The 22,116-nt window shown below is 38.6% G+C and overlaps 1 protein-coding gene across 1 annotated transcript in view; it reads left to right on the forward strand.

Moving 5' to 3' along the window:
• Positions 1-22,116, forward strand: part of LOC143375339 (dipeptidase 1) — a 285,542-nt gene that overhangs the window by 162,533 nt on the left and 100,893 nt on the right. Inside the window, exons 4-5 of the mRNA XM_076824339.1 lie at positions 12,923-13,203; positions 13,935-14,091. Of these exons, the coding sequence (XP_076680454.1) occupies positions 12,923-13,203; positions 13,935-14,091 (438 nt within the window). The remainder of the gene's footprint in view (positions 1-12,922; positions 13,204-13,934; positions 14,092-22,116) is intronic.

Here is a 22,116-nt window from a genome sequence, read left to right on the forward strand (position 1 = left end):
GTTAAATCACGAACCTTAATTTATCCCTGCGATTTTATATGACACTGAAGACAACGACAAATGAACAATACGCGAACGCAAATGAGAATGCGCACCCACTACTACTGACGCATTTAGACGACTAAAGACAGGGATACGCGAAGTTGACGGATCAAAGGGAAAAGCCTTTGCCAGACTTAACAGATTCCCATGGTTCTTAGTTCCATTAACTGGCAGGCACTCACACAGCGTAGCACGGCCCTGCTTCCTTTGTGAGAATTCCAGACACTCGAATAAGATCACCTCTCATATCGGTCCCTCTAACCCAGACTTTAATCTTTGATCTACTTTCCATAATATTGCCTCCCCGAAGGACAACAGAAGGCCCCTCCAGAAATTCGATGAAATTTCATGGATCTGCAAGTTCACGGGATGCTCGGAACAGTTATCTGCTTTGCAAACTACGAATTTAATTACGAGCAGAGCCTTGTAAGTTCCAGGGAGATGCCGGAGATTTATCGATCTGCGTACTAATCGACTTTCGTAAAATTCGCGTTATAATTAATTCGACAAAATACAACTATTGCTCCGTTGGTACCTATACCATACACTTCTTACGCCAGGATGAGATCTATTGAGATTTATTGATGGATGTTCATAAGTGAACACAATTAATTCCGAAATATATTTTAGCGCTAAAGAAAATTTCCTAATAATCTCAGTACAGCGTTAGAATTTTATAAATTTACATTTAATTGGGGGTATTAATTAGTGGGTATTAATCGCGCTAATTCCCGATACCTTTCGGGGTTTCCGAGCCTCGCGGAAAAATTAAGGAACTCATAAAAAATCCAGGGGAGGCCAAAGTTCATTGGCCGTCAACCTTTTCTAGAAAAAGTCACCCTGTATGTCGACCTGTTATACGGCGAAGTTCGTGAAATGTCTCGCGGGTACCACAGGCTCAACGGTAGGAACTAGTTTTAAAGAATTTTTAATTAATGAACCAACCTTCGCGGAAACTCTATAACGACCGTAACACGCGGCCTTTAATAACCATTTACGACTCCTCGGACGACCGTTCCTTAATTACTAGAACAGACGATGACCGAGAAACGAAGGCAGGTTACAGGTAAACGAAAGGCGACAGAATAACAGAGAATTGTGGCGGTAATCGATTTTCCAAGCAACGAATGTGTCTTTGCAAGTTTCTCAACTCAATAGGCGCATCGGGCCCGGTCCTGAAATTCCATTACGCAATATGTAGGGTGTTTATAAAAATGCGATAGCATCTGCGCATCATCATAAGTACTAAATCCAAATAATGATCATTTTCGTGGAGAATTAATTATCCACATTTGATCTTTTGAGGTTGAAAGTTCGTAACTTTAACCACCAATTACCAGGCAAATTGTTAACACACTCTTGCAAATTGAATTGTTGTCTTCTGTTTACTAACGAGTCAAGCCTGTACAACGTTTTGCAACAAGTTTCTTTTTGCAATCTGATATTTCACAGGTATTTCAATAATGAATAAATGTTAGAAAGTTATAAGATCATGGTTCTATACAGGGTGGACAAGCAGCGGGAATGGAATAAATTTTTCTGCAAAAATTAACGCGTAAAAATGAAGACATTAAAATAAAAAACATTGAATCTTGAATTTCGTCGCCAAGATGAATTTCGCGGCGCATTTTTTTTTCAAATCTAGATACGTAGAGATCTAGAGATGACGTACTTTTCCCGCACTGTATAGTTTCAAGGGGACTACTTTAAAAGCGGCGGTTTAAACCTCACAGCTGTTTAATTTTCGAAATGAAATTTTTAAACGAATTATTCTCAACACTTTGCTGTCACACTTCATAGGGGAAACCTGTACAAAACCGTATTGCCATACTTATTCCTGGAAATAAATGAAAGAATCCCACGCGTGTTTGGCAATTGTTTTCCGGTATTTTGAACTGTTAATCAACAGAGATTCGTGACGAAATACGTACGCTCAAGCGAGTTATTAAATTTATTCTGCTTCTAAGTGCTCTGATCTTATTTTCGACTGTCTTTAAGCGGACTATATAGTGTTTTGGTAATTAGAATGTAGGTTGCACGAAGATATCTATCAACAATATCTATTTCTATTACATTTTTAAGATCGTGGCCGATTGTTGGCATTTTCATATTTAGCTGCAACCAAAAGTGTAGGTGTTTACCTCTTGGGGCACAACCGTATGGGGTAAAACCGTACCCCGTTATTTCAAGCAACAAGAAGAAGAATACACCTACTTAGTGTACGGTTTTGGACAGGTTTCCCCTACATTCTGTTTCTAGCGGAAGCTTCAGCTTATCATTTCCATTAAGGGGAGGTTCTGGTCTAGAGCCCCCAAAAGTAGGTGATCTTTAGGAATTAATTAAAGGAAAACTACTATATATAATTTAATGGGACTTTTTGCATTGTATTAAGAATGTCTTAAATTACAGAAATATATTTTTTGTTTTATAATTAATCATTGCAGACAGCCTTGGGGAGTCGTTAAAGTCAAGGCGTCAAAAAATTGATCCAAATCGGTGGGACCTGTATCCCCAAAAGTTATAATCCGATTCGACTGAAACTTCTTTTATTTTGAAGAATATACTTCTGGCTAGGAGGGAAACCAGAAAAATTAAGAAATTACATTTTTTAAGAAAATAACGGCACTTGAAGTTTGAAATCCCTTTCCCCTATATTTTTCATCCTTTCAACGCCTTTGAAAATTACAAATTTTCAATTTTTTGTATTTTTTTCTGGTTTCCCTCCTAGCTAGAAGCATATTCTTCAAAATAAAAAAAGTTTCAGTCGAATCGGATAATAACTTTTGGAGATACGGGTCCCACCGTTTTGAGAAGACTGTTTCGAGAAAAACGCGTTTAAAGTTTTAAGTGAGCGCCGGAGTGGCCGAGTGTTACCCATGCATTTGCCGCTACTCAAATGCCCATAACTTCGGGAATATTACGAACTTCAACAAATCCTTTTAAGCAAGTATTCCTAAAAGGTTGAACATTTGAAAAATGAAATAAAAAAAAATCGACTTTTAGACCAGAACCTCCCCTTAACGCACTCCTTTCGAGAGAAGAGACTAATGATATGATATTCGATTATAAACGGGCATGAATTCCTATATGAAAGCTCGCGATTTAGCAGGCCAATGTCCATGTCGAAGCAGAGTTTTGACGGCGCGACGGAACTTGAGTAGTCGACGTCGCCAATTGGTCGGGAGGCCACGGACAGAGGGTGCACGGATGTTCAGCCGCACAGAAAACCCGGAAGCGAGGTGTACGTGATGTCACATCAATGTTGAATATTCCGGTCCCCAAAGCGTGCGCCGTGAATTCCACGCCTCAGGAATATCTGTCGGCGAAGTTTCATCTTGTTCCCTCGTTAACGCGTGGCGATGTGCCAGTAACGAGGGAGAGGAAGTAACAGTAACCGGGGGAGAATGGAATATCGAGGGAGGGGGCGTCCAGGATAAGGAAACCGCGAAAGGACGAACGAAGACGTCGCCGCGCAAGGGAACGTAGGTACACACAAAAGTTCGAAAGTTCTCGAGGAGCGACAGTTCGCAGCTTTGCACCGCCACCCTCGGATCCCTATGCGAAAGATTTCGTAATGAGCACCTTATCGCTCGGCTGATAGTAATGCTCATGTTGAATTGAAATACTAGTACCAAAAAATATTCTGATCAGTTGGGACGATGCGAAGGTAATTGGGAAGTTTTAGCTCGCAGATGAAATGCTGTGACAAATAAGTAGTTACAGTATTTTTTTTTAATTTGTATGTTTATTATATTTTTCTGTTCGAGCTCGGATTTGGAAAAGGAATGGCGTGGAAAAGATTTGGAATGTAAGGGCGAAGTTTCTATTTTGGATGGGAGGAACTTGGTTAATTTAATTTTCTCTGAAGTTTAATTTTTATGTTTCACTAGGGAGGTTGAATTCTAATTGCTGGTTTCATTGTGCATCGTGGAAATTTTTGCGCGGTGACTGAATGATGTTGTCAAGTATATTATAAGCTCTGAATTCAAATTAAGGTAGCGTAGATTGGAATTGGAAGAGTCAATACACGATACTCCCCTCCTTAGTTAAGGGGTTGTACCTAGACAGACGGCCGAAAAGAGGCGAATATTTGTGATTTTTTTTTGAAGAAGCGGAAGCGTATATTTTTACAAAACTTTTTGCGCTTAAAAGAGCAATATTTATAGAACGTGTGGTAATTTTTTCGTGGAAAAATATTCACGTTTATAATAAAGTAACAACCGACATCCAAGAAGCATTTTTAAAAATATGGTTTTGCAGTGAGCACTGCCATTCGGAACCAGATTATCTAAAATCAAAAAACAAAAAAAATCACAAATATTCGCCTTTTTTCGGCCGTCTGACTAGGTATAACCCCTTACACTGTCCTATCTAGCATTTTTTCATTTTTTGAGATATGTTGAAATATTTGAAATTCCACACATCTTTTACCTTTTAAGTAAAGTTAGAAAATTTTACGTGCATCGTAAAGATTTATAAACTGTATAATGTATTTAACCTAACTTCTTTCCAAATGGTTTAATATCCTATCTAAAACAATTAATTAATTGGTACGTTAATAATACGTCACCTACCGGTGCACCTATTACAAAAAATTATATTAGGCTGTTACGAAATAATGACAACATGTTTTAATTTGAATGAAGGGGAATAAGGACGGTACAAAGTGAATGATAAAACTCCAGTTTTCTCGGTTGTTTCAAAATGTTATATAGGACATTTTAACTAAAGGGGGCAGAATAACTCTCTGTGAGAATTTATTAATTAATTTGTCTTGCACATAATAAGTGTGTCGATGTAGAAGCTCCAGTTGGATACATTACATGCGAACACGTGTATATTAAACTGCTAAATGGTCGTTTACTGTAACTTTTGTTGCAGCATGTAACATTAATAACATTTAGAGAGTATGTAATTTCCTATTATTATGCAGCATAACGGTACCCGGCGCCAGGGTTTAATTAAAATTGCATTTTGAATTCAATACCATGTACTATTGATTACTCGAAGCAAAATTAAATTTAACATAAGTGAACACAGTAATAATTCTCCATTTCATTGACAAGGAGCATCTGCGACATATCTGATACCGAGGTCTGTGAAAATAGCACCCCCAAATTCGAATTTTTCGAAAAATTCAACGGCATTCGTTTGTCCATCGTTTGCCCACGTTTGCCCATAAAAAATTTCGTTTGCCCACCCTTCAAAAAAAAATTATAACAAAAAAAAAATTTCATCAGCACCCCCATGAAAACATTTTAATGATTTGACGGTGGGAAATGATTGTCCATCGTTTGCCCACGTTTGCCCATACAAATTTTTTTTGCACACCCTCCAAAAAAAAGTTATGAACAAAATAAAAAATTTGTCTTCATCATCCACGATGAATTGATTTCAATTTTTTAAAAGAAGGATACGAATATACCCGACCTGGCCACGTTTGCCCACTCTCAGATTTCATTTGCCCACCCTCCAGAATTTAAATAAAAAATAAAAACCTCGAAAAGAAGGGTCCAGGTGAAGCGATCGCGTTAAAGTTCGATTTTTCTAGAAAATATTATCAAAATCGTTCTTTCAACGATGCAGTCCGTTAGTTTAGATGTAGAAGAGATTTGCCCATGCATTAATTTCGTATGCCCACCCTCCAGAATCGAATTATTAATAAAGATAGCCAAGAAGTGCGTCGTTGGAAAGAATTCGAGAGTATCGCCAGACATCTGTTTACGTTTCAGCAGTGGCACTCGGCGTTGCGACCCTTTAGGGTAGCAGCGCTGCGTGTCGTCATCGAACGTGCCGAAACGTAAACAGAGGTCTGCGACACTCGAATTGTTTCCAACGACGCACGAAAGTCAGTCGGTCTACAGAGTTCGGACGCAACTCTTGCGAGACCGTGCATTCATTTACGGTTTGTGAAGTAACTGTGAGATTATATTATTTTCCGTTGTGCGATATCATTGCGGTAATTAGTGAAAAATGACTAGAAAACCACTCTGGTGTTATTCTGCACATGCTGCGGATGTGTGAAAACTGTGAAGTATTCGATGAGCGATACAAATTGAAGTGTCGTCCGAATAAAGTGAGAAAGAAGTGTGTGCAACATTTCTTGGATAACATGTCACCAAACACCTTTATCCTTTACGGTAAGAACAATCGATTTTGATAATTCATTCGGAAAAAAACGAACAGAAAGGTATTCGGTTCAACGGGTACCGCACTTCTTGGCTATCTTTATTAATAATTCGATTCTGGAGGGTGGGCATACGAAATTAATGCATGGGCAAATCTCTTCTACATCTAAACTAACGAACTGCATCGTTGAAAGAACGATTTCGATAATATTTTCCAGAAAAATCGGACTTTAACGCGATCGCTTCAACGGGTACCGCACTTCTTGGCTATCTTTATTAATAATTCGATTCTGGAGGGTGGGCATACGAAATTAATGCATGGGCAAATCTCTTCTACATCTAAACTAACGGACTGCATCGTTGAAAGAACGATTTTGATAATATTTTCCAAAAAAATCGAACTTTAACGCGATCGCTTCACCTATACCCTTCTTTTCGAGGTTTTTATTTTTTAATTCGATTCTGGAGGGTGGGCAAACGAAATTTTTTTATGGGCAAACGTGGGCAAACGATGGACAAACGAATGCTGTTGAGTTTTTTTTAAAAATCGAATTTGGGGGTGCTATCTTCACAGACCTCTGATACCGATTTCGATGAAAGTCGTCGAAAGACCGCAGAGAAGGGACGTGTATTGCTTTTTCAGCTGTCATAACCCAAGTTTAAAGGATAAAAAGTAGCCTTCAAAATTTCATCCCCCAGATGGCTTTTTGAAAAATAATAGAAATTCAAAAATAACTTTTATACAGATACTTGTGTTTCTTACGTAAAATATCACGACATGCAGAGTAACAAATTTAGCAGGAAATTCAAAAAATCATACTTGATACTTTCATTCTTAAAGTTATTAATATTTAGTATACTGAATCAGCGTTTATAAATATATTGGTAAATTCAGACACAAGTATTATAAAAATGAGCTGTTCAATTTTTAGTTAGACTTATCTGCTCGTGTGTACACATTTTTATACTTGTACGTATACTTAGCATACTTTTTGGATATTAGTATTTTAAGTGTACACATGTGACCAAACACCTAAGTGCAGCCCTGTAACGAGTTCTGGTACTATTTGACTGAATTTTTCTCCATTCAAATATTCTAACTGTCCTAGTATGTCAATATCCATAGAATAAAATTCGAATATTGTGGTATTTGAATATGCTTCGAATAAAATTTTAAATAGATAACTGTCACTCACTGTGGAAGATCCCCAACCCAGAAATTCAAAAAATTATGAAACTTTGAGGATATGTAAAGGATATATAGATATGTATTACACATTTTTTTCTGCCCAAGTGCACTCTAAGGGGGTGAAATTGATTTCGATTTTGCGTTATAATTTGCGAACTGTAAGAGATAGAAAAAAGGGTTTCAGACAAACGTCACTTCTTTTAATTCGGACTATAATTTGGTAGCTTGCAGTTCTTACAATTCGCAAGTCATAACACAAAAGAAGAAAATAGCCGGGTTTCCAGGGGTCAATTTCACCCCCTTAGAGTCAATTTGGGCAGTAAAAAAAATTGCGTAACACATATCTGTGTATTCTCTACATATCCCCAAGGTTTTATAATTTTTTGAATATCCAGATCGGGGATCTTCCCTTGCCAGTCAGTTTCAAATACAGAATTGTATCAGAAAAGACGAATCTCAGTTTTCAAATGTTTTAATAAAGTGAATGTCCCAATTTCTGCTCATTTAAGAGGTAACTCGTCATAAAGAAGGTGTAAAAAAATTGTTTGTCACCAAAATTTGCAGAGTAATTGATTAATTCTTTAATAATAAATCAACCAATTCAAAAACTATATAAGAAAGATTTTTCAAGATGTTTAACTATTAGTAATTTGTAATTAAACATATAATGCTCTAAATGTCCGTATGCTCGTGCAACACTCGCGTAAATGTTTAAATAATTTAGAATTATTTTGTTGCAACTATAGTACAAACGTACGCATATAATAATAACAAAAATACGAAATGATCAGAAATTGGGACATGAGCAGAAATTGGGTCATTCACCTTAGTTGAGGAATATTAGTAATATTCGAGTACTAATGAAATATTCGAATATTCCTAACTCTACTAATCCTAAGAAGACATTTGACGACTTACACCCTCAACGATATTACTCTACCTGCCCTAAGTTCTCATACAAAAAAAAATCGACGCAATATTAAAGAAAATTTGAAGTTGAATGAATCTAAAAACATCCAGAATGTAATCCAATTTTTTAAAGCGATTTTACTTGACCTCTTATAAACAATTAAGCATTATGTAATTCTACGAGTAAATACTTTGTAACCAAATTTCATATATGTAATCACCGCTGGTTACTAATGGCTCTATTTTTAACGCGACCACTTTAAAATAAACCCGTATATAAAAAAAAAATATTGCTTTACACACCACTTGACTGTATCTGAAGTTATGCCTGAGTCACTATATCTCTAGTCATTATAATTCCATTTCTGACCATTTCTAATTTACGACTTCAGCGCCCGTCTATTATCAACGATACACTTCACACTTTTCAACGAGCGTATCATTGAAATTCGCAATTGGCCCCGCTGACGCGATATACCGTTTTTCCATTATGCAAGCGACCAAGTTGAAAGAACATAGCATCGGCGAAACTTTTACCCGGCTGACGCACAACTCTGTCCCTTTCCTCCGTATACACGGCAGTGGAAAAGTTTTCTATATTTATGGGCTACAATAATGCGGATCCATAGAGATGCAAAGTTCGCAATGGTACGTGCGCGCGAAAGAACCACGAAAGCTGTGAAACCAAGGGGATCTGAATAAAATCCAGACATCCTTGCCGTCCGCGCTGCGAAACACTGCCCCTAATCTATGAGAGTTAGATATGTACCCACAGAATTGTGTACGTGCACAACTACGCGAGGCTCATTCGATCGTGGCCGCGTGTCTTCGATTAGTAATCGACTCCACATGGTTGGCCTTTTTCTTCGCGAACATTTCCACAGTGTTCTGGGATCAGACACCCCCATAGAATAAAAGGGAGCCCGGACTAACAAGGAGAGTATTTTAGGTGTCCGCCTCCGATCATTTTGATTTTTGGATATGTGTTGGAAATTACTCCGCAGAGGTTGAAAATAAATGTCACACTATAAACACAACTATGGTTTATTGTATAGATAGACAATACACAGTGTGTCCACGTATTAATGTTAGTTGGTTATATATAAAAGTATACAAGAAAAAAGAAACTTTAAGAGACGGAACGCGATCTGCACGGTTTGGTCATAATTTTCAGACTGGCTACGGTCGTCACCTTATGCCCCGGTCAAGACCCTTCGCCCCTCTTCTCCAGAAAAAGAGAAACGCAGCCCCTTAGTCCTAACACTGAGACTCGTTGAACTCCAACAGTATGTTATAGAGGACCGAAAAATAAGAAATACGTGTTTTTTTATTTTTCCCCGTTTTCATATTTGGGGGGGTGAAAACTGTTGGATTACTGTAATTATTAAAAGGCAGAAATGACTCAATATTCAGGGAAACCTGAATATAGTAGAAGATAATGATACGTGTGTGGAGCGTCTTTTCGTTTCAATATCTGGCAACGGTGATAAAACAGACCGTTGTCAGAGAAGAGCTCACTTCTGTTCGGTATACTGTCTTAGAAAGACATTCTTTCCTAGCCGCTAAAAATAAAATTGAAATATAAATCTAGAAGGCTGATTTATTTAATAACCAATTTCCAATAAAAACTGCGTTCAAAGTTGGGGTTGAAAAATCATTTTTGTGGATTTTTGAAAATCTGGTGAGTCAGGCATATTTTGTATTCAAAGACACAAAATTCGTCCATTGACACTATTCCCCTGTCTCTAATAGTTCTCGAGATATTCCACAAAAATGATTTTTCAACCCTAACTTTGAACGCAGTTTTCAAGCCGCAAATATGAAAACTGGGAAAAATAAAAAAACACGTATTTCTTATTTTTCGGTCCTCTATAACATATCCAAAAATCAAAATGATCGGATGCGGGCGGACACCTAAAATACTCTCCTTGTAAGAGACCAGGGAGAGTTGGCGCAGCCGTGGTGGCAAACGCGACTGATCGCACGCGGGCGGCTCGGGCGAGTTCGATCCCCGACGCTCTGACTCTCTTTTTCCGTGGTTCTTGAACGAATTGCTACATCTAAATTCCTACAGTATTTCGTGAATATGGTTTAGGGCATTAGCGCGTCGCAGCTTCTCCCCGCCTAGAACACTTCTATTTCGTGAAGAATTATTACTGATTTATTACTGAACTAGCAAACTGCCCCCGCGCTTCGCTTCAGGCCTAAGAGATATTAAGGACTCCATGAAAACACATTTCACTCCTTTTCACCACCCCCTTAGGGGTTGATTAGGGCAAAATCCTGAAATTGTTTTTTATGTGGGTAACCTTTCAAAGTAAAAACCAAGTTGATATCTAATCGGGCCGAAGAGATTTTAAGAAGTCAGTGGGAACACATTTCACCCCTTTTCAGCCCCTTAGGGGTTGATTAGGGCAAAATCCTGAAATTGGTTTTTATGTGGGTAACCTTTCAAAGTAAAAATCAAGTTGATATCTAATCGGACCGAAGAGATTTTAAGAAATCAGTGGGAACACATTTCACCCCTTTTCAGCCCCTTAGGGGTTGATTAGGGCAAAATCCTGAAATTGGTTTTTATGTGGGTAACCTTTCAAAGTAAAAACCAAGTTGATATCTAATCGGGCCGAAGAGATTTTAAGAAATCCGTGGGAACACATTTCACCCCTTTTCAGCTCCTTAGGGGTTGATTAGGGGAAATGCTGAATCTGGTTTTTAGGCGTTTGTGTGGGTAACCTTTGTAAGTAAAAACCAAGTTGATTTCTAATCGGGTTTAAGAAATAATAAGAACTCCGAGAAAACATATTTCACCCTTTTTTTACCCCCCTTGGCTTAGAATTTCAAAAAATCCCTTCTTACCGAGCACCTACGTCGCAAAAGGAACATACCCTCCGAATTTCATGTCTCTAGGGTCATCGGTTTGAGCTGGATAGTGATGAATCAGTGACACAACGATGATATAAGTATAGATTATTACTGAAAAAGCCATAGTAATTTTATGCTCGTCACCAACTGCGATAAATAGTTGGTACTTTAGCGGCAATTGGAGGGTTTATAAGCCAATCAGTTGCCAATCACGTATGAGTATTACAAATGTACAATTATCACTCAAAACTTAAAAGAATCAAAAATACGAAAATGGTAATTCAAAAATGACACTGGGGTGCAGTGAAGAAGAAGTTACAACAAGTAGCCTTAGAACAAGTTACAAGAAGGTGTGACCACGAAGGGTTAAATATCACATGGCTCCAGAATAAACGACTTAATTTATTGCTATCGCTCATGTAGGTACACACTTCAGAACAGCAGAGAGAATTTCATCTTCCTCTAAAGTTTTCGATTACAGTAGCTTCTACTTTCATGGGGTGGTCACGTATTTGCGAAAAATGACGCGTTTACATGTCATAAATATAAAACTAGCACAGGAACACGCGCGCAGCTCGCTACGGGAGAGGGAAGAGGAGCCCCTCCGTGTGCAGGTCGGTCGGATAAAAGTTTCGTTTGCGCTAAGAGTGTTAGTGGATGGGTAGAGGGATTTGAAGACACGCGTGGAAAATCCGCCTCAGTTTTACTGTACTTTATGGGAGTTAGGATAAGTGCGAAGAAAAGTTCCACGGTGTCTGCAATGCGTCTCGGTAGAACGCTACGGAGGATACCCTTAAGTCGCGTGGTAGTGTTACTCCGACCGCCGTATTTTTCCACGGAGCGTGCTGTAGCTGCTGTTAGTCAGGTTACGCGTTAACCAGCGACGTCTCACGGTAATCCACCTTTTAGCGGACAGTTAAAAGGCTCGTTACCTGCGTGACTTTCGAACTCGCCCAAACCACTTACGGTCTTTTCAAACCAGACACTTTGGCAGCTCATAATCGAGAAACATATTTTGGGGGTCCTTCGAAATCTTCAAGATTGGCGCGGATGAAAAATAATTACAACTAATTGGCAACGATTCAGGGGGAGGTGCGCACGAAGGAGCACGAAAGAATTTTTCCCTTGCAAAATAAACGTTTCACATAGTTCTGGTTTTGTGTATTTGTTCACTAACATTTCACCCACACTTTCAAGCCGTTACGTGAGAAAGTGACAAACATTTACTAACAAGGGAACATCGCGAATCCGAAAATTCAAAAAATTCTGAAACTTTGTGAATGTGTGGGGGATTTCCTCCTGATTACAACGCAATTTTTGTTTGCTGCTCAAATTCACTGTAAGGGGGTGTAATTGACCGCTGAAAATCCGGCTATTTACCAATTTTCTGTTATAACTCGTGAATTAATTAAAATAATTTTTTCGCCAAATGCTAGATCTAATTAAAAGAAGTAAATTTTGCCTTGAATCTTTTTTTCTATCTCTTACACTTCGCGAGCTACAACAGAAAATCGGAAAATAGCCGAATTTTCAAGGGTTGATTTTACCCCCTTCGAGTGAATTTGGGCAGCAAACAAAAATTGCGTTGTACTAGCTAATCAATAAATGAAAAAAAAGCAATAAACTTCGTGCATTGTTACTTTAATTACAGCCACGACTTTCACAGATTTTGACGAAAATTTTTTTAGCACAATCATTTGGCCACCCTCTGTATTTCGTACACGATGATACGTACGAAATTCATAAGCGATACGAGTAATAATGTTCTTAAAACTATCTTTCTTGTTTCCAGACGACGTGCCTAACAGAACTGCCAGACGTGGCACCGTGCAACGGCACAGTGCGACTGCCCCCACCGTGCGAGGACTCCCCTAGTAGTGGCAGCAGCAAAGATCGCAGGGAGGAGAGTTCTCGTAGAAAATGCCGTGTATTAGCGCCCATCTTGCTCCTAGTTGCGGCTCTGCTTCTCGGAGGACTTTGTCTACCGTTGCTTCTACAATCCGCCCCTGTTACGCACCAGCAGAGGCTGGACGTGATCAGGAGGATTCTCACTGAAGTGCCTCTGATCGACGGGTAAGTTAGTACATATCTAGAAAGAGGCGCGGGGAAAATCACGAGCCCCTTAAACAGTCAGATTTTCTAATTCGAATGACCTGCATGCCTGCGAAATGTATAAAACCTCAATTCTGTTACTATTCTTTAACGCTTCTACGTTGAAAATAGATTAGTAATTAAAGTGCTTAAAAAATCGAGGCCCAATGGTTATACATGGCTGCTAAATTCGAGGTCATAAAAACTTTTAAAAATTATGTGCTGATTTTAGAGGAATTCGGACTTCCAAATGCAAAAGTAACCTCGCAATTTGTTCACAATTTGCCCTCACGTTTTATGGTGTAATATGCGATTGAATGAAATTAGTAGTGAACAATTACTGAACTCACAACTAACGGAAATGACTTGGTCACCCAATATTTACAGTCTCTTAGAAATTTCTAACAATTTTTAACATTTACCTGCACCAATGTGGTATAAAAATTAGCTGTGCTTCTCGAATTCAGCACCCAAAAATATATTAAAAACAGCTAAAGTATTGAAAGAAATCAAATTCTACTCAGGCCTATGCCATTAATGGAAATCTGGGTCTTTAAATTGTATTTTTATTGCATTTTTTTACAGTTTGATAGTACATACATAAAGTCCTTGATAATTTCAGGAATAAATTCGACTAAATTAAACCTGTGCTTCTCGATTTGACTAGGCAAAGAATTTTGGAATAAGAACAGTTTCTGTGCTTTTGTTTCCAGGCACAACGATTTGCCCTGGAACGTCAGAAAATTCGTACACAATCAGCTGGGCGAGGTTAATCTGAGCAGCGACCTCGGCAGGGTTGATCCTTGGGCCAGATCGGACTGGAGTCACACAGATATTCCTAGATTACGTGCTGGCCTCGTCGGCGCACAGGTAAGCGTAAAACAACAACCCCCGAACTCGCGGCTTTTTTTCGCTCGCCCCCAATTAGAATCTAAACTTTCCCAACGTGGGATCTCGTCGTTTAATCACCTCGAGTTAACTTGACGTTATTGTTACACGTTTTAAACAAACTTTTCGAGCACCCCCGCGACCCCCCGCAAGCTCTGTTTTGACAAGTACCCTCGACCACTATCCAACTAAACTGTCCGCACAAATATTATTGTAGCCTCGAAACCAACGTTTGGTCTCCAATTTTATTTCCTTTTTCTTTTTTTTTTTGCGCCAAACACGGGACGAGATAGAAGTCCACATTCGGGATTAATCCGATCCTCGTAACCCCGTTTATAAATTACTGCCTCTTAATCGTTCGAACTCCAAGCTGGGGATAGCGTTTGCGAGATTAGTCGCTGTTTAGTGGCACCGAACCCGCGAACTTTCGGCGAGACTATTTGAACGGTTTCAGAAGGAACATATCGATAAATCCCGCGCAAGTTTATGCCTGAACCCTCGGGGCGAGTGCCGCGGAATTGAATTCAAAGAGAACCTGCCGAATCGGGGTGAAACAGGAACTGCTGGGAAACATTCACTTAGGCAGTGCGCGGAATCACGGAACGTTAGAAGCAAATTGAATATATAATTGCGTCGGTCGAACACTTTTGGCGATGCATCGTTATTTACTACAATAATTAGAACGCAAGAGTAAAACATTTAAATGCGATGCTTCAATGTCCCACATATTGTCATTTGTTTTAAGGGGAGAGCTCTATTTAGGACGCTAGGAATAAGGTGATTCTTGGGAATTTTTTTTCTAAGAAACTGTTGAGCGGATCTTTTCCAAAGTTTCTGGGTATTTTGGTTTATATTCAAAGGATACAAATTAATTTTTTCGTTACAAAGTGTTCGGTAGAAATGGAGATATATGAAGACGAACGTCTAAGGACTCGAGCGCCCGAGTTGCAATTTTGCGATTATAATGGTGGCCTCAATTTTTTCCTGAAATAAAAAAACCAAGGGTTTTCTTATTTCTAGTGTAATGACATTGTCGATGAACCTAAAACTTTGATAAATAAATTGAATTGAACAACTCTTTTTCCATAAATAGTACGAAATATTTTGGGGCAGAATCGTAACTTTTTCTTTGAAATCCCACCAATTTGCCAACTTTTAACTTTTTTTTTCGTTTGTTAGGTTCATCGACAATGTAATTATACTAGAAAACAGAAAACCCTTGGTTTCTTTTATTTCAGGGAAGAATTGGGGCCACCATTATATAATCGCAAATTTGCAACTCGGGCGCGCGAGTCCTTAGACGTTCGTCTTCATATATCTCCATTTCTACCGATCACTTTGTAACGAAAAAATTAATTTTTATTGTTTGAATGTGAACTAAAATACCCTGAAAGTTTAGAAAAGATCCGTTCAACAGTTGCTTAGAAAAAAATTTCCCAAGAATCACCTTATTCCTAGCGTCCTAAGTAGGGTTCCCCCCTTAAAAGTTAGTTTATCTAATGTTGACAAAAATATTCGCCACGTAAGTTAATTGAAAAAACGTTTCTTCTTAAAATTGTCTTCCTCTTGTTAGCGAAATTGCAACTACAATCAGCTACCACAATAGGTAAAGCATATTTGATAATTATGCTGTCTGCGTTTAATTGCAGGGTGAATAACGTTTAATCAAGGTCGCGGTTTGCAAGCGATTGATTTATATTATCAATTTCGATACATTGACAAACTGAAATTAACTCGGTGACGTTGTATAACTGTATTTAACCAGAAATTTGGGAGTAAATGATACGTTCGCCTGCGCCTAACAAATTATTCGTATGAACACTCACGGGTTTATATTGGTTCGTTGATTTCGTCGGACAATGTTTCGTAGTAAAATAGTTTGAAGGGGAGGACTACTGTGCTGGTTTCAAAAGTAAGGACAAATGTATAATTTATTTCTGAAGTCAAAAGAAACAAAACTCAATTATGAAATATTAATTTTATATGAAGTTTCTCGTCAATAAAATGGACTGGTACGAAAAACAGGTAGCACGTGGTTGTTAATATTCCTCGGATTATAATAAACAAATCGAATTCAAATTTTCATTAATTTAAATGCAACAAAGATGCAGAACTTTAATAAGCCCAAACTGTAACGATAAATTCCTTCTAAAAATATATAAAAGTTAACACTTGAGAAAAAAGAGCTTTTACAACCAATTTTAAATGTATTAATTTTATTCTGCTGAGTGGACATCTTAAATTCTTCAGCATTTACATTAAAACTTGTTTCACGCGATTTCTTCACGGTTAAATTTATATAACTCCGAACAGAGCAGAAGTATCAACCCGAGAACTCATTAAGGGGAGGTTCTGGTCTAAATGTCGATTTTTTTTTATTTCATTTTTCGAATGATCAATCTTTTAGGAAAAAGTGTTTAAAAGGATTTGTTGAAATTCGTAAAATTCCTGAAGTTATAGGCATTTGAGTAACGGCAAATGCATGGGCAACAACCGTCCACTCCGGCGCTCACGTGAAACAGTGTTCTCAAAACGGTGGGACCTGTATCTTCAAAAGTTATTATCCGATTCGACTGAAACTTTTTTTATTTTGAAGAATATACTTCTGGCTAGGAGGGAAACCAGAAAAAAATACAAAAATTGAAAATTTATAATTTTCAAAGGCGTTGAAAAGATGAAAAATATAGGGGGAAAGGGATTTCAAACTTCAAGTGCCGTTATTTTCTAAAAAAATTAATTTTTGTAATTTTTAGTCCCCCCCCCCCTAGCCAAAAGAATAATCTTCAAAATAAACAAGGTTTCAGTCGAATCGGATAATAACTTTTGGAGATAGAGGTCCCACCGATTTGGATCAATTTTTTGACGCCTTGATTTTAACGACTCCCCAGTGCCGTCTGTAATGATTAATTATAAAACAAAAAATATATTTCTATAATCTAAGACATCCTTAATACAATGCAAAAAGTCCCATTAAATTATATATAGTAGTTTTCCTTTAATTAATTCCTAAAGATCACCTATTTGTTTGGGCTCTAGACCAGAACCTCCCCTTAACAACTCTCGACAGGAATAATTTAAAATATCCTATTAATTTACAATTAACGCAAGGAATTAATTAACCCCAATCGCTCGCCTATTGCGTTCAGACGCGCTTTCTCGTTAATGCCATTTCCCGATGGAAATTCAGCAACCGGTCGAAGCCTTCCAGCAACCCGCCTACACCTTTTCTCCCGCTTCGCATATCTCGATAAATTGCGCCCGTTGAAACGGGTCAACAAGTGAGCACTAACTCTTATCTGACCTAGAGATCCTGTTCGTACCGTCGGTTCTTGCCATCTTGCCAAGATATTGGTAATCGACAGATATGGATAGGGGGGGTTGGAAAAGCGGGCGGGAGAAGAGCGGGTTAGGGGAGAGCTAGAAGGGAGCGATCCACGGCTATGAGGAGTTTCCGTGCTACGAGTCTCTCCCATATATCCGGCAGGGACCGATCGACAGTGGCATGTGCAATTGGAGCAAAGTATTTTTTCCCGACCGCCAGAAAATTGAGCCCTTTGATCTCGCGTAACGAGACAGCTTTTAATCTGATCCCGAGAGATACCCGGCCAGGTATCTCTTTTCAGATCTTTAATTAGTCAATAGACCCGGGCACAGAACCGTACGATCCCCCGACAAATCCAACTGTCTATCGCAGAAGCGCCTCTTTTTCGGCGTGACTTTGCCAGTTAACGGGCACGCTCCTCCACGCCCGATCGTATCGCTTCCACTTTGCCCACAGATTGGAATGGTATCTTTGACGATCCTTTGCCACGGCCACGCGATGCTCGCGTTATCAGTTATAACCTTTGTCTACTCGTCTGGCACGTCACATCGCCGGATCGCGATGCAGTAAAACGGTTATGAACGTATTCCTGGTCACAGGACTGCTACTTGAAACGAATTTTCGTGGAGATAGCAGTTAGGGGTGAACTAAATCATTTGGGATTCTCTGCCATCTTGATGAGCATTTAAATTTCGTTCGGAAAAATGTAAGCCTGCCGCAGGACAATTGTGAAATCAGCCTTTTCGTGGCAAGCCTAGCCTTTTTATTACAAGCTTTTATTTAGATTCACTTGTGAGTTCGTTGGTTAATTTGTTAGGGTGAAATCTTGTAAGCTAATTTTGACACACTTCCACATATCCGATCGACTTGAAACTTTGCACACATACGTAGTTTCGATGACTATACAATATTTTCACTGAAAAGCATAAAAGAATTTGTAGTAAATTTTTTTTTTAAAAAATAAGCTTTTATTAAAATTTAGTAAAAAGGAAAAAATAATTTTTATACCAGCCTAAATGACTGTCTTAGAATAATTCCCTCATACGACTAAAAATAAAAGCGTGGAACGTAAATTTTAAAAAAAAATTTATTGTAGAAATTTAATAAGTTCTTAAAATACTAAACCGTGATAATTAAATGAACTGAGTTTTATTCTTGCATGCCTGTTTCTTGTAAATACCTATATGATATTCGGTCAATTTGACCCAAATTTAATTATCCATGTAACTTTACAAATTCTGAATAAGGGTTAATTAACCTGAGTTAGATTTAATATCAGCAAATCTCCTAATGTGATGCAAAATTGTCAGGGTTCGATAAATTTTTACATCATCAAGATTCACTGAAATACTTAAGAACACTTTCTTCGCGAGATGTTACGAGTGACGATTTTAGATGCACTTACCCTGTACATAACACAAATTGTAATTGTACAGTGCCTTTGATTTGTAATATCGCTGACAGTACGTTGGCCGTCCTCGCAGTGGCGAATAGGATGTTCCCTTACGAAAAGTACGTGCAAGAATTCCAAAGGCGTTCGACAAAGGAAAGCATCGCATTTCCATATAATTGACTTCAACCCCTAATTATGAAGTCCGTCAGCGTACATTATCGAGCCAGTATATCTTACGCAAACTCCCTCAGAAAACCAATTCAATCCTACGAGGTGAACGCGGGAAGCTCGATGGATTTACCATTGTAATCGCTTTTTTTTTATATCCCTTTCGCCCTTCTTGCCCGCGCTTTCTTCGACCATGGAACTCATTCTATTCGCGTGTGATTCAATGCATGCAAAAACTTCTCTGGTTCCGAATTAAGGCTACTGAACAGAGAGACCTGTGAAAATGATGCGAACTTGGAATAACATTCTCCCCTTATTATCATCCGCGTAATATTTGCATTAGCCATTTATCAACACTCAATTGTGACGGAAGTCTACATACACTCATTTGAAATGATTCACGTACTTTATTCAGCAGATTTTATAGTTCCTTTTTATTTATAAATAGCTACTTAACAAGCTATTAACCTTTAATTAGGTACGTGGTGCAAAAAGACCTAACTAAATAATGTGGGGCAGAGATGGACAAAAAATTTATTTAAATAATAATTTCAAATAACGAATAAAAGGTAAAAAAAAAAAATTCGTCGAATAAGCAAGTTAACTTCATTCGTGAAGTAATCTAAAGTTAAAGTTACTTTTATTTCATCCATTATTTAAATAATTTTTATTTAGTTAATGCCTAACTCTGATGTGGGGTGACCTCGGCACCTCATACTACCTTTTTATCATTCTTTTACATAATTCTACTGTTCCTAAATGAAACTAGTAATACACGATTTTGTGCGTAATAATAAACGAAGATAAAGAAATATTTTTAAATTTATTTATTTTTAATACATTTAACATGATCGTAAAATAAAGTTCATGGTACAAAATGTCCCAAAAATAACACAACAGAGGTGTCGGGAGCACCCCGCATACCTAATTTTAATTACCTTTAGATTAAGGATTTCGTTATTCTTTAAACCGTGTAAAACGAACGTTTATAGCATTTTCTCCGATCATGTGATACCGAAATCGTGCACTTAGGGCAAAATAGGGTGTACAGAGGTGAATCATAAGTTCTTGTTCAGTTTATAACAACCTGTCTCTTCCTCTTGACCCCAAATACCAAGCAATGGCACAGACGAGTAATTACATAATTAGTCGAACACTAGAATCTACTATATGAATCTTTTTCATAGAACAAAATATAAACTTGACAAACTCGCACAAACTATATGCAGAATTCTGCGACTGACAGTAGAGGCTGAATGAAAATTGGTGGACGCTTTCAGGGGTGAATCCACACCTCTAGATTGACAGACACTTGTAAAAAAGACTTGCCACAGAATTGTTTATAACATTGAAAATTAATGTTAAAGTTTTTTTACACCACCGTGCTGCGTCCCATAATAAGAAAAAGAGTTTAAAACATTTTTACAAATATCCACCGCCCCAGAGGTGCAGATTCCACCCCTGAAAGCGGTGTCCACCGCATTTTATACACCCCGTACATATCAGCAGATCTGACAAAAATCTCTAAAGAATTCAACAAAGTACTTCCCAGGGGTGAGAGGAAGAAGTTTCATCAGAAGCTGGTAAGAAGCACGCGAAGCCCCAGCATTGAACCAAAAGTGCCCCTCGATGGCGAATTAATTGCCCAATTATCGAATCGATTCGTCTGGACAGAGGTCGCGCGAGGCCCTACATACCCGTAAAATTTGTGACCATCAAACCCCCGCTGCCCTCCGTCCCTTTTTCAACGGCCATTTCGCTCCTTCCATCCTAGTTTCACGGAGGATATTAATGGTCCTCTGGGCGCGTTCCATGACAGAAGTAAGCCAATTTCGATCTGGATCAATGACGACACCATAATCAGCAAAGCCCTCGGCAGAGCCATTCACTTAGCCCAGGCCCTGCTGCGGGCAATCGCTGCACTAATACGCCTCTGCCAATGCCTGAACGCCCATTTCGCTCCGCACTCTCTCGCTTCCTCGCACGCTATCGCTCTCTGCCCATATCTGTCACTGTCTCTCTCAGCCGTACACCTATCGCCTATCCTCCCCCGCTTCGTCCAATTCCATGGCGACGTGCACGGGTCGCGCGCCGAGTAGCCGGACTGTACTTACATTCGAGATTAGGTCATAGATTAGATGGCGCGACGTCGTGTCAAGTGAGTACGCTCCCCGGGGAAGCGACTTACGTACAATTAGTCGCTAGGGAGCTCGGCTCAGAGCTTCTGGTATTTTCGGGCGGTACAGGATCATCCATGGCTGACAATGCTATGTATGTTCGACATCGTCGAAAAATTTTCCATCTGTCTTCTACCTGTGGGTATATATACAATCATTGTGTCACGCACTGAGTCATCAACGTCCAGCCCAAACCGCTGAGCTTAGAATGAACTTTTATTCATGGAGTAACGGTATTTCTTTTACGATCTAAGATGTTCGATAAGGAATTTTTTGGAATTCCATCCCCGAGCGGGTGAGAAAGGGTAAAATGTATTTTCTCGGACTCTTTAATATGTTGTATTCCGTATTTTTCGTATTACTTTTATTTTATTAAATAACTTTATACAAATAACGGAAACTAAGACGATTACAGATAAATACTAGATTATAGATTCAGAACTAGATTCTCGTGTCCAGACTATTCGGACTGAAGTGCTCAAGTGCTTCTGACTGGAAGAATTGCGTGTAATATATATATATGTACGGTTTTCGGTAAGCTGAAAAGTGGGCGTTGTCCTGAGTTTAACGGTCGTTAAGGGATGAGGCATAGAGATCGAGGTTCAAGGATGAGTAATAGGGTACGGATAAGGTCATAAAAGAAGGACTTCAGGATGCTTACTATTGCTATCTGGAAAACTAACGCGCTGACTAATACTTTATATAGATTTAAATGACGTTGGTATACAACAAATATCTCTCAAGCCTGATTTTATTAACTTACGAGGGGAGGACAGGGTGTGGTAGACATCGATTTTGATGAGCCTTGGCACGATGGATCTATGTCGAAAATAAGTATGTTAACAAGAAACTACTTAATAGAAAGAAGCTACCCTGTATGGGTGGTAAAGAACCTAAGGAAACTTGCTCTAGGACAGTTCTGGGGTAAGTGCCGTGGGGTTCAACAC

The sequence above is a fragment of the Andrena cerasifolii genome, chromosome 12 (genome assembly GCF_050908995.1).
Source record: "Andrena cerasifolii isolate SP2316 chromosome 12, iyAndCera1_principal, whole genome shotgun sequence".
In the NCBI taxonomy this organism is placed as follows: domain Eukaryota; kingdom Metazoa; phylum Arthropoda; class Insecta; order Hymenoptera; family Andrenidae; genus Andrena; species Andrena cerasifolii.